Source organism: Punica granatum, chromosome 5, assembly GCF_007655135.1.
Source record: "Punica granatum isolate Tunisia-2019 chromosome 5, ASM765513v2, whole genome shotgun sequence".
In the NCBI taxonomy this organism is placed as follows: Eukaryota; Viridiplantae; Streptophyta; class Magnoliopsida; order Myrtales; family Lythraceae; genus Punica; species Punica granatum.
Genome location: NC_045131.1, coordinates 3556801 through 3569837, shown reverse-complemented (window position 1 = coordinate 3569837; position 13037 = coordinate 3556801). Strand labels below are relative to the sequence as shown.

The 13037-nt window shown below is 38.7% G+C and overlaps 2 protein-coding genes and 3 long non-coding RNA genes across 6 annotated transcripts; 2 read left to right on the top strand and 3 right to left on the bottom strand.

Annotated features, from left to right (window-relative positions):
* The first annotated feature begins 894 nt into the window (after nt 1-894).
* LOC116207000 lies at nt 895-1661 on the top strand. The gene is made up of 2 exons (XR_004156839.1): nt 895-996; nt 1374-1661. It is a non-coding gene; the product is annotated as an uncharacterized LOC116207000 (long non-coding RNA).
* Nucleotides 1662-2032: 371 nt separating this feature from the next.
* On the bottom strand, nt 2033-3276 carry LOC116206998 (dual specificity phosphatase Cdc25-like). 2 transcript variants are annotated; one of them, XM_031539850.1, is made up of 3 exons: nt 3159-3276; nt 2377-3050; nt 2033-2300 (listed from the first exon to the last, which is right to left on the bottom strand). In XM_031539850.1, exons 2-3 carry the CDS (start codon nt 2460-2462, stop codon nt 2147-2149), a joined length of 240 nt encoding a protein of 79 aa, XP_031395710.1. In that variant the 5' UTR covers nt 2463-3050; nt 3159-3276; the 3' UTR covers nt 2033-2146. The 2 variants fall into 2 exon arrangements, with proteins under 2 accessions (XP_031395710.1, XP_031395709.1); XM_031539849.1 differs by lacking the exon at nt 3159-3276 and having other exon boundaries at nt 2377-3122.
* LOC116206999 lies at nt 2299-3750 on the top strand. Its single transcript, XR_004156838.1, has 2 exons — nt 2299-2479; nt 3121-3750. It is a non-coding gene; the product is annotated as an uncharacterized LOC116206999 (long non-coding RNA).
* Nucleotides 3751-3877: 127 nt separating this feature from the next.
* LOC116207001 lies at nt 3878-4341 on the bottom strand. Its single transcript, XR_004156840.1, has 3 exons — nt 4278-4341; nt 4114-4185; nt 3878-4034 (listed from the first exon to the last, which is right to left on the bottom strand). It is a non-coding gene; the product is annotated as an uncharacterized LOC116207001 (long non-coding RNA).
* Nucleotides 4342-7222: 2881 nt separating this feature from the next.
* Nucleotides 7223-12173, bottom strand: LOC116207861 (aspartic proteinase-like protein 2). The gene is made up of 10 exons (XM_031540977.1): nt 11935-12173; nt 10843-10945; nt 10499-10734; nt 10033-10245; nt 9015-9174; nt 8855-8916; nt 8166-8271; nt 8012-8075; nt 7848-7919; nt 7223-7768 (listed from the first exon to the last, which is right to left on the bottom strand). The coding sequence occupies exons 1-10, from the start codon at nt 12171-12173 to the stop codon at nt 7635-7637; spliced, it is 1389 nt and encodes a 462-aa protein (XP_031396837.1). The 3' UTR covers nt 7223-7634.
* Between the last annotated feature and the right edge of the window lie 864 nt (nt 12174-13037).

Genomic DNA, 13037 nt, shown 5'->3' with positions numbered 1-13037 from the left:
AATATTTTAAAATTTTGAATTTTTTTTAAAAATATAAAATATTTTAAATTTTTTAAAAAAATATAAAAATACAAAAAAAGAGTAAAAATTTAGAAAAAAATTAAAAATTATTTTAAAATTTTGAAAATTTTAAAATTATTTTTAAAAAATTGAAAAATTTAAAAGTATTTTTAAAAAATTTAATTTTTTTTTAAAAATTTTAAAAATTTTTAATTTTTAAAATAATTTTATAAAAAAATTAATATTTAATATTAAAATTATTTTTTTCTATTAAAATTATTTTAAATTTAATATTAAAATTATTTTTTAATATTAAAATAATATTTTAAATTTTAAATTAAAAGTTTTAAATTATTTTTAAAATTTTAAAATTTTAAAATTTTTCGGCCACGTCAGCAAGGAGGTGACACGTAATAGCCACGTCAGCGTCGGCTTGACGGCGTCAAGCTCGAGTTGACGGTTTGTACCATCATGAAACAATTTTGAAATATTTTGTACCATCATGTAGCGAAAAAAACTTTTTGAACCATAATGAAACATTTGTAAAACATTTTGGACCACCAATGCAATTTACCCGGACAAAATGTGCACTGTTTGCTAGCAATATATATAGTGAGGTATATCCATCATTCATCATCTCCGATGATTGATTTAATTTTTTAAATGCACGATATCTAAAATCTTGTCATCTAAATAAATATATTGTAATACTAGTAAAATCTTAAAATAATCTATTTAAATGGTATGATATCTCCAGATTATGAGCAATTCAATTAATTTCTGTGTATTCATGATTCTCATTAGATGTTATTGCGTATCTACACATTAAATTTATTAATTATTTAATGGATTATAAATAGTCCATACATAACCAGAAGGAAGGCACAACACTATCTCGTTTAACAAAATATATATCACTTTGGGTGTATTGATAACCGGAGAAGATGGAGAAGAAGTTGGTAGTGCAACTCTTGCTTGTTGTTTTAGTAGCAATCGGTATATTTCTTCCTCTGTTTCGCAAAAAGTGATCATGTCTTGATCTACTCATTTTTACATAAATATTTCATGACAATATAGATTCATTACATATGTACGACATTTAATTCTTTGTTTATTTTTATTCTCAATTGCATGAAGGTACATATATGATAATCTTAAAGTAGATTAAGATAGATATCATGAATTTGTTTTTTGTTTTTTTTATAAATAAACCAATCATCGGTCGATGCATAAAATTACGAAGACACTTTAATTATTTAATTTCACTAATGTGAAAGGCCTGTAACAATATCAAATAGAACGGACTGTAATACATACATAATTGAACACACAAATTGTGTTGTAATATTTGCCCTTTCGACTTTTGAGCGCAGGCCCGCTAACCGAGAAGAAGATAGAAGCAACATGCATAGCACACACCTGCGGTTCAGATAAAGACTGCGTAGACTTTTACCAGCCTAATCCAGGAGTCCCTTGCTTTTGCGATCTTGGATTATGCAACTGTGGCCATTGTTATGTTCCCCCGAGTGCTGATGGGGCAGGCAACAAGATCTTTTCGAATACTCCATGATCCTTCCCAAAATTAAAAAATGTCACCGTATGGCACCCCCACTTCCGGATAGTTAATCGTCCAATGAAAAGTTGATAAAACATTGCGGCTCTGTTTGGTTTCAGAGTTGTATTTTAGAATCACAATTCTAACTTAATTCTACCCACTACAAAACAAAATAACTCATACAAAGTCAAAGAGTGGGTCCCATTTATATTACTTTTTCCCACAACAAAACAACATAACTCTTACAAAGTCAAAGGGTGGGCCCCATTTATACCACTCAAAATCAAAATCAAAATCACAATTCTAAAATTCTACTATGAAACAAAACACCACCTGCATCATTTTACTCTAATAAATGAATGAATAATTTTATCATGAATTTTGGCATGTGTGTACATAAATTATTATGCCACTGAAAGTGAAAAAAGAAATAAAGGGAAGAAAGATTGCCATGCTCATTTTTCCTAGAACGTCGTGTTCAGGATGAGAAATCAAAACTCATATTGGAATTGCTCCCTCAAGTATAAGAAACAGGAGCTAATCGACTAAGAACAACTGTCGGCATCGAGCAGTAAATTTGTCGAAAAGAAATTAACAGGATCCACTATCAAGAAGAACGCTGCCGGGAACTAGGGTATCCTTCCCCTTCACGGTCTGACTGAGATCGGAGATCTTATCGGAGTAGGAGTCGCTAGCAAAGTGCAGAGAGCCCGGTATGTGCCCGTCATAGCTCCTCTCTTCATCCCTGCGAATCAATTTTCCCGAAACATTACATCATCAGGACAAAAGCTGAGCGATTGCGAGGGTCGTCAGGGTTTTACCTGACGTCGATAACGGGGATATTGGGGTGGCGCCGGAGGGACAAAAGCTGAGCTCCGGTGATGAAGGAGACGCCATTGCGAGCCATCTCCGAGCGATTGGAAGGTCGATCCTCAGCTCACCGATATATAATTTTCACCATTTTTTTTTTAAATTTATAATTCCATTTCACAGGTCCGCACCTTATCTCTGTCTCTCTTCCATCTTAACGCTCTTCTTCTTCTTCTTTCTCCTCCACTGATCTCTTCTCTCTGGAAAATGGAAGCTCTTTCGTCTCTCTCTCTCTCTCCCCCCTTAAAGTCTCAAAATCAATCAACGCCCTCGTCTCAGCCTCATCCCCACCCGGCCCCTTAACCGTCTCGTCTCCTCCCTCCGTTTCCTCCTGCCGGCCGGCAAACCTCTTCTTCCCTCACTGACCTCTGCCTCGTCTCCCCCACCACCACCTCCGATTCTCAATACATACGGGCCATCCATCCTCCCTCGATTCCAGCCACCTCGACACAGATAAAAATCGTCTGTGACCGACCAACCAACAAACTCTCATCCAGCCAGCAACTGCTTAGCAAAGCTAAGCAACGCCCTCCCTCTGCCATCATTTTGCTGCAATTAGGTCACGGCTACAACTCTTGCTCGAGACCATACGTACAAGGATCGATTGAATATGTCTCGAACGAAGCTGATTCAATTCAGCATGTTAGTCGGACAATACTATTACTGCTTCTAATAAAAATGGCACTTTCGGGCAGATTTGAAGCAGTTTTCGAGGAGAGGAGAGGTTACCCACCAAAAGCACCACAAATTATGGAGCGAATTCATTGTGTGTTCAATGAGTTCCGAGCCCTGCCTGAAGATTTGCCATCTACCTTGTTAAGTTAAGACCACAAAGGGAAGGGGAAAAATCAAAGATTGAATTGTGATGCTGTGGCGACCTGTGATGTGAAGCTGGGGATTGTGTAGCCTAGTGGCTCGAAATTCAAATGGGAAGTTGGTCGGGCCTGTAGCAAGAAGATGCCTCACCTGCTAATTTTGTCCTTCCAACTGCAGAAGCTTGCTGTTTAAGTAAGGTTGCCTGCTCCCTAAGCAAAAGAATTGGAGGCTCGTCGTCATAGAATTTTCACTTGGGAGCTATCGTGAGTCTCCGCTATAGTATTGCGGAACTTTTCACTTGGGATGGATTAAGATGCTGATGAAAGATCTTTCTGGAGATAAAAGTTAGTTTAATCGGGGGGGAAACAAATCCTCACGCTGACCGAATTGCAGCATCTCGTTACTGTGTTTCCCGTATAGTGACCATAGAGGAGTGAATTGTCCTGACTGATGAGTGTGTTGAGTTTCATTCTTTTGTAAACAACTACAGTGCATTCGATATTGGATCACATGAATAAAAGAGTTTCCCGTCTAGGCCAAGAAAGATAAACATGCTCTTCGATGAATTCAAGATCTTCCCATAAGTCAGTTATACAATATTCAGAATCAAAAGGTTCCACAACCCCTTTAAAAAAAGTTCCAAGTCCAACATAATACATCTAAATATCGAACAAATACAATAAAATATATACTAATACTAGACTGCATACTCCCAGTCTCCTAGACGAGCTGGCTTCTCCCTTGTGATGTAGTGGGGGACTCGGCGCGATAGATACGTTCATCGGCTGGGAGCCTGACAAGAAACGAATCTAGCTAGTGGATTATTAACAGGTTTTCAGAAAATCATATATCAACATTGTTTAACAACTTACAATCATAGGGAGTCCACCCGATACGTTGCTGACCAAGATCATATACAATGATCTTGTTCTTAAGTACCAACTCTGCAATGCCAACAACTCAGTCATATTTGCAAATGTGGTAAGCAATCCGATAAAATACAATTTTTAAAAGTATGATTCAACTATTTTCAAACCTCCAAGAACGATTAGTCCGTCTGGAGCTTTCTGAAAGCCTATGCAACTCAAGGAAGCCGGTCCCTATGCACCCAATAACTCGTATAGTAGCATATACCAGCCCATCTCACTTAATATAAATAATTAAGAAGGTTGGGGGTGACAAACTTACAAGGGAACCTGGCTGGACGAGATAGTCTTCCGGTTTCAACAACATCGACCCGCCGTCGATAAAGTTGAAACTCACTGTCGGTAAAAGGGAGGAAACACTGTATGACATGAGGGGGGAAAATATCAATTAGATGAGCAATGAAATCAACTAGTTTGCTCAAGGGAGATCTGACTTGTTTTAAGGGGTCTTATGCAAACATTTGATCAGTTTTATTTGCTCTGTGGGCTTAAGCTCAATCCAACCAAAACTGAGTTATATGGTGCAGGGTTAAGTTCTGAATCTATGTCTGAACTCCTGAGAGTTAGTGGCTTTTGAAAAGGAGCACTCCTAGTTCGTTATTTGAGAGTTCCCTTGATTCTGGCACGATTAACAGATAAAGTTGCTGCAAAATGTGTCGCAAAATGTTAAGAGAAGTTTATTTTCTGATAATATTCCGGCCATAGGTGAGAGTTCTGGGATAGCACAGGAGGATGCCATGGAGGAGGTACAGTGTTTAGAGAGTGATGATAGCTCTGAAGATGACATAGAAGTGGCTGCAATGGGGTTGGCGCAGGCAGTACTGAAGGTTCAAAGAAAGAGGAGATCCAGAACGAAGAAGAAGGGGAAAAGGGGTCCAAACTCTTTATTAATTGGGAAAAAAAAGAAGGTAAACTAACCTCTGATCATAGCACGACAGGCCTGAGAAGGTAACTGGAGTGCTTGGAATTGTTCCAGTAATCTGCATATAGAATAAAAAATTTAAAAATAAAAGACAATCTAATGTTGAAATATAGAAACAAAAATCACTTTTAACTATTAATTTCAAATGAACACTTACAGCATCCATCAAAGGGTAGAGGGCATCAGCTGCCAGTAAGGCGTATGTTGTGCCTGAATCAATGATTATCTCCCTTTGTGATAAATCGAAAACCTTGCTGTCAATGGGCGACATCTGTCCATTGACCGCAATGGAGTGAAGCTGGACGTTGTAATGCGGCCTATGCAAGCAAAGAAGACCAGATTTACTCCTTGATGCATCGCAGTAAAGTTGCAGACTTAAACTGAAAAATTGCATATACGTTTCTAGAACCCTTGCCCTCATCTGTTCTGTCGTCAAAGACTCAAACGCAGGCTGTCGGGAGGTACGAGTGTGCAGAAGAAGGTAAGGAAGGCTAAGCACAGGAAATTACTTAAGCCTATGTATTAGCACAATGAACAGATCTAATAGCCCAGCCTAGTAAAACACAATGAATAGAGAAAAGTACAGAGACAAATGGCTAGCAAGCTATTCCCCAGTTTTCACCGAGCTTCTCCTGATTGCTGTTGATGATCTTTCTGCTAAAGTTCTTCCCCCCAACAATCTACTTCTAACAGTACTTTTGATACTCATCAGAATATTCTCAGCATGAGGCATAACATTCGAGTGAACTTTCTCATTTCTGCTTTTCCAAATGAAGTACATATAAGCCTGCCAAGCCAATTTGTAGAGTTTTGTCTGAACAAACCTACCCTTCATGTACTTGACATCCCATTCTAACTCAACTCTCCAGGTATTTTACAGGAAGCATTCCTAATCTGAAACCACTCCCATTAATCATTTTATCAATCTGCTTCTTATTTATCCCGGCATAATAAATCTCAGTTTTGCTGGGATTAAGTCGAAGACCTGACATTTGATAAAATGCATCAAATGAACAGCTTTTAAAGACCCTACATCTCCCCTCATGAACATAAGCATATCATCTGTAAAGCCTAGATGAGTGAGAAGGACCTTCGAGCAATTAGCTAATAAAGAAGCATATCATCTGCGTGCTCCTTAGCAAGAACAATGAGGCAAACAAAACTATTTGACCCAACAATAAGATAAATCCCTATGCATAGTATTGAACTAAACGAAAACTTACTTGGAGGGTACTAGGGGAGTGTACACCATCCCCGGCTCTGAAGCTTCACCCAGGACTAGGGTCCCTCCTCCTTCTAGACCACCATTTAGGCAATGGGAAAAAGCACTTGGGGTCACTCCTTCCTCGGATAATTGGGTAATAATAGACCAGGCTCCGGGCCCGAGTGCCAATATCCCGTCCACCTCAAATGGTTCACTCTGGTGGGTACCGCACCTGTAAAATGAAAACATATATATATATATATATAATTGGGAGACGAAAACAAAGAACAAAAAAATCATTTCTTTGGGATTCTTGCATCCATTCCTATTAACCGTATGTGATAATGTTGGTATAAGCCTATGACGAAATTGCTTAAAAAATCGCACAACAGTGCACAAAATATATTCAGTAAAATGTTTGAAGCAATGAATAGTCTAAACAATGTACAAGAACATCAAATTGTTTAAAAGAGTATATCTTTCCTTACCCGAAAATAATAGGAACGGTACGATCTGGCAACCGAGTCTGACTCGTGTACATATCGAAGTATATTTGGTCAGCGACCAAATAACCCGATATGCTGCTCAGATCCCCGTAAATGATGGAAAAGCCGCATTGGTTGCTCTGCCTGGAGCAACCAACCGACTTGTCCTTGGAGTTGCAACGCCAGTCTGAACATGGGAGTGCCCGAGATGTGGAAGAGCGCAAGATGCTCACCTGACCCTATTGAAATGCGAAATGTAAATATTTTTTTGCTGAATACAAAAAGTCAAAGATTGAATTGTGATGCTGTGGGGACCTGTGATGTGAAGCTGGGGATTGGGTAGCCTAGTGGCTCGAAATTCAAATGGGAAGTTGGTCGGGCCTGTAGTAAGAAGCTTGCTGTTTAAGTAAGGTTGCCTGCTCCCTAAGCAAAAGAATTGGAGGCTTGTCGACATAGAATTTTCACTCGGGAGCTATTGTGAGTCTCTGCTATAGTATTTGTGGTACTTTTCACTTGGGATGAAAGATCTTCCTGGAGATAAAGTTAGTTTAATCAGGGGGGAACAAATGCTCGCGCTGACTGGATTGCAGCATCTCCTTACTGTGTTTCCTGTATAGTGACCATAGAAGAATGAATTATCCTGACTAATGAGTGTGTTGAGTTTCATTCTTTTGTAAACAACTACAGTGCATTCGATATTGGATCACATGAATAAAAGAGTTTCCCGTCTAGGCCAAGAAAGATAAACATGCTCTTCGATGAATTCAAGATCTTCCCATAAGTCAGTTATACAATATTCAGAATCAAAAGGTTCCACAACCCCTTTAAAAAAAGTTCCAAGTCCAACATAATACATCTAAATATCGAACAAATACAATAAAATATATACTAATACTAGACTGCATACTCCCAGTCTCCTAGACGAGCTGGCTTCTCCCTTGTGATGTAGTGGGGGACTCGGCGCGATAGATACGTTCATCGGCTGGGAGCCTGACAAGAAACGAATCCAGCTAGTGGATTATTAACAGGTTTTCAGAAAATCATATATCAACATTGTTTAACAACTTACAATCATAGGGAGTCCACCCGATACGTTGCTGACCAAGATCATATACAATGATCTTGTTCTTAAGTACCAACTCTGCAATGCCAACAACTCAGTCATATTTGCAAATGTGGTAAGCAATCCTATAAAATACAATTGTTAAAAGTATGATTCAACTATTTTCACACCTCCAAGAACGATTAGTCCATCCGGAGCTTTCTGAAAGCCTATGCAATGCAAGGAAGCCGGTCCCTGTGCACCAAATAACTCATATAGTTAGCATATACCAGCCCACCTCACTTAAATATAAATAATTGAGAAGATTGGGGGCGATAAACTTACAAGGGAACCTAGCTGGACGAGATAGTCTTCCGGTTTCAACAACATCGACCCGCCGCCGATGAAGTTGAAACTCACTGTCGGTAAAGGGGAGGAAACGCTGTATGATATGAGGGGAAAAATCAATTAGATGAGCAATGAAATCAACTACTTTGTTCAAGGGAGATCTGACGTTCTAAGGGCTCCTATGAAAATATTTGATGAGTTTTATTTGCTCTCTGGGCTTAAGCTCAATCCAACCAAAACTGAGTTATATGGTGCAGGGTTGAGTTCTGAAAATATGTCTGAAATGCTGAGAGTTAGTAGCTTGTGAAAAGGAGCACTCCTAGTTCGTTATTTGGGAGTTCCCTTAATTCTGGGAAGATTAATTGATAAAGTTGCTGCAAAATGTTAAGAGAAGTTTATTTTCTGATAATATTGCGGCCATAGGTGAGAGTTCTGGGATAGCACAGGAGGATGGCATGGAGGAGGTACAGTGTTTAGAGAGTGATGATAGCTCTGAAGATGACATAGAAGTGGCTGCAAGAGTAAAGGAGACCAGTTGGGTGACACAACGAAGTTAAGGAATGCTGCAATGGGGTTGGCGCAGGCAGTGCTGAAGGTTCAAAGAAAGAGGAGATCCGCAATGAAGAAGAAGGGGAAAAGGGAGTCCAAACTCTTTATTAATTGGGAAAAAAAGGGGGTAAACTAACCTCTGATCATAGCACGACAGGCCCGAGACGGTAACTGGAGTGCTTGTAATTGTTCCAGTAATCTGCATATAAATAAAAAAATTTAAAATAAAAGACAATCTAAAGTTGAAATATAGAAACAAAAATCACTTTTAACTATTAATTTCAAGTGAACACTTACAGCATCCATCAAAGGGTAGAGGGCATCAGCTGCCAGTAAGGCGTATGTTGTGCCTGAATCAATGATTATCTCCCTTTGTGATAAATCGAAAACCTTGCTGTCAATGGGCAACATCTGTCCATTGACCGCAATGGACTGAAGCTGGACGTTGTAATGCGGCCTATGCAAGCAAAGAAGACCAGATTTACTCCTTGATGCATCGCAGTAAAGTTGCAGACTTAAATTGAAAAATTGCATATACGTTTCTAGAACCCTTGCCCGCATCTGTTCTGTCGTCAAAGACTCAAACGCAGGCTGTCGGGAGGTACGAGTGTGCAGAAGAAGGTAAGGAAGGCTAAGCACAGGAAATTACTTACGCCTATGTATTAGCACAATGAACAGATCTAGTAGCCCAGCCTAGTAAACACAATGAAACAGATCAAAGTACAGAGACAGGAAAGCTAATCTCAAAAGCATTCACAAGCACAGCAGCAGAGATAAACGGCTAGCAAGCTATTCCCCAGTTTTCACGAGCTTCTCCTAATTGCTGTTGATGATCTTTCCATTGAAGTTCTTATCCCCCAACAATTTATTTCTAACAGTACTTTTGATACTCATCAGAATCTTCTCAGCATGAGGCATAACATTTGAGTGAATTTTCTCATTTCTGCTTTCCCAAATGAAGTACATATGAGCCTGCCAAGCCGAGAGTTATCTGAACAAACATACCCCATTCTAACTCAACTCTCCAGGTATTTTATAGGAAGCATTCCTAATCTGAAACCAATCGCATTAATCATTTTATCAATCTGCTTCTTATTTATCCCAGCATAATAAATCTGAGTTTTGCTGGGTTAAGTTTAAGACCTGACATTCGAAAAATTCATCAAAAGAACAGCTTTTAAAGACCCTACATCGGAGCTTAGAGCAATTAGCTAATAAATGAACATATCATCTGCGTGCTCCTTAGCAAGAACAATAAGGCAAACAAAACTATTTAGAATCCCTATGTGTAGCATTGAACTAAACGAAAACTTACTTGGATGGTACTAGGGGAGTGTATACCATCCCCGGCTCTAAAGCTTCACCCAGTACTAGGGTCCCTCCTCCTTCTAGACCGCCATCTAGGCAATGGGAAAAAGCACTTGGGGTCACTCCTTCCTCGGATAATTGGGTAATAATAGACCAGAGTCCGGGCCCGAACGCCAATATCCCGTCCATTTCAAATAGTTTACTCAGGCGGGTACCACACCTGTAAAATGAAAAACATATATATATATAACTGGGAGACGTGAACAAAGAAAAATAATCATTTCTTTGGGATTCTTGCATGCATTCCTATTATCCGTATGTGATAATGCTGGTATAAGCCATGAAGAAATTGCTTAAAAAATGCAATCGTACATCAGTGCACACAATCTATTCAGTAAAATGTTTGAAGCAATGAATAGTCTAAACAATGTACAAGAACATAAAATTGTTTAAAAGCGTATGTCTTTCCTTACCCGAAAATAATAGGAACAGTACGATCTGGCAACCAAGTTTGACTCGTGTACATATCGAAGTATATTTGGTCAGCGACCAAATAACCCGATATGCTGCTCAGATCCCCGTAAATGATGGAAAAGCCGCATTGGTCGCTCTGACCGGAGCAACCAACCGACTTGTCCTTGGACTTGCAACGCCAGTCTGAACATGGGAGTGCCCGAGATGCGGAAGAGCGCAAGACGCTCCCCTGACTCTGTTGAAATGCGAAATGTAAATATCTTTATGCTGAATACGAAAAGTAAATAATTAGGCACATATCTTTGGGTTCTTAATCAAAATGAAGGAATTACTCGTATCTTACCCCAATCCCACTGCAGCGGACCCAGGAGATCGTACTTCCTGTATCAACCAGCAATTTGAATTCGGTAGGTGGAGTCCCCAACTTCACCTTCGTATAGTAATTTCTGCAAGAAGCAAAATTTCATAGTCAAACAAGGACAAGAAAAGGAGCGAAAACAAAATCGTAAGAATAACATAATCTTTTCTTTTTACGGTCCGTTTGGAACCTTAAAAAATTGTAAGAATTCAATTCATTGTATAATTTTACTTTTTCCATGTCAAAATGACACAAGATTTGTTTTAAAAATGTAAATTTATATTGGAATTCAAATTTAGCTAAAATCAACCAGATTTAGTAAGTATTCAATTCTTTTGGAACTAACAATCTTAAATTTCTGATTTTAAAATATTTTGTAAACAAACGACTCCCTTTCAAATGCATTCCAAACAAAGATAATTCAATTCAATTCAGTTTAATTCCTTAATTTTCCAAACAACATAATTCATTTACAATTGAATTGAATCGAACCGAATAGAACTGAAATAAATTGAACCGAAATCATTTCTCTCAAGAATTGATTCCAAAGAGGGTGTTATTGTTTCCCTTTAAAGGATTTCGCATCTACTGATATGTGACGGTATGTTTTTAAGTTGGGGTGGGCAAAGGAACCAAAATGGGCTTTAATTTCTTGGGGCATTGCCTCGTTTTTCTACCGGAAAGAATAAAAATCGTGGATAACCGAACCAAAGCTGATTTAAAAAAAAAAAAAGAAAGAAAAGTCAAATAGACAAGGTACTTATAAAAAGAGGTTAAGCGAACCGTATGAACCGGTTTTAAATGGTATGTTGTTTTGTTTTTAAACGGTGCAGTTAGGAATTCGGTTCCGAACCGAAAGTACCATCCGCTTCGGATCGGAACGGTTTCCCGAACCGAATCCAGCCGCAAGGGTTGTGCGACTTTTTCTCCATATTGGGCCTACAAGCCTAATTGAATAGGCCAGTGCCTCTTTCTGGGACTGGGCCTCCCAGCATTTAAAATATATATATATATATATATATATATATAAGTCTACGTAGCACACATGCGATAAAATAATGAGGATCTAGAATTTACCCAATTTCAATGCTCCCATGGAGGGGGAAGTCCACCACACCGCCTGGCACTGGGCTCTGCTGCAACCTGGAGCTTCGTTGCAGGTCGTGCGCTAGGAGTGCCGCAACATCTAGCGTGTGGTTGAGCCGGGGCAGGGCCCGCTCAAGTTGCAGAACGACTGGGGAGGAGCCGACCTCATAAACAACCATCACCACAGTCAATACAGCAGCGGCGAATGCGCAAGCCAAAGCCGTAGTCATGTGAGTACTCTACATTTGAAAAAGAAAAAAGAAACTTGTTATATTAATGAAATCATTTTTCTATGCCAAATAATTAATATCTTAACAACAATTTGCTCAACGTAAATTTGACAAAGTTTAAAAGGATTTTAATAGAGTTTAATTGTTTCAAAAATTTTCACAAAATAAAGTTCGCCGTAGTATGTTTTAGGTTATATTTTTCCTATCTTATAAAGTGTAAATTTAACCATATAGCTACTTTTCCAGTTTCAGATTATGAACCCATACGAGGCTATATAATCCGGAAAGGTGTCTGATTTCATTTCATTTCATTGAAATATATTCAAATTCAGACAACCGAGTAACCGACGAAGTGAGTTCGGCCCAATTCATTTTTAGTTGGGCTGGCACGAATTGCATTACCGACTCAATTTGGAAGGATATCCAGCCCAAATGTGGCAGGACTTGCAGTTGTCAAGTTTGGATCGTTTGGGCCCATTTTGATATCGTGAGGCCAGTCTGTTTCCGCCGAAAGCCCGGCTAGCAAATCCAACCGGATTGGCAATTCCCTAGCTAGGAATTTTTTTTTCTTTTTTTGGGCCCGTTTTGCTAATCCGAGTCCATCCTAATTCAACAATGATGTTGTCCAGCTAAAAAAACAATGATGTTCTGCCAAAAAAATAAAATAATAAAAAAATTCTATAACTAAGAACGATATAGCGCTTTCTCGAATTATTGGCAACACATTCTCTCGTTGCTCATAAATCAGTTGGTGTTTTTTGAAGACGTGATAATTTAAGATTATCAAATAATTTATCATTTTTGTCCGAGTTTTTTTTTCTTTTTCATTTTCGTCCACAATCTAAAGCTGTGGTTACATTAATT

Coding starts and splice junctions, on each gene's coding strand:
- LOC116206998 (XM_031539850.1), bottom strand. CDS start 2,462: ATGGCTCGCAATGGCGTCTCCTTCATCACCGGAGCTCAGCTTTTGTCC. Junction 2,301..2,376: donor ATCCCCGTTATCGACGTCAG/GTAAAACCCTGA, acceptor ATTGATTCGCAG/GGATGAAGAGAGGAGCTATG.
- LOC116207861 (XM_031540977.1), bottom strand. CDS start 12,173: ATGACTACGGCTTTGGCTTGCGCATTCGCCGCTGCTGTATTGACTGTG. Junction 10,946..11,934: donor CATGGGAGCATTGAAATTGG/GTAAATTCTAGA, acceptor TGCTTCTTGCAG/AAATTACTATACGAAGGTGA. Junction 8,272..8,854: donor CTGTCGTGCTATGATCAGAG/GTTAGTTTACCC, acceptor TTTTCCCCTCAT/ATCATACAGCGTTTCCTCCC.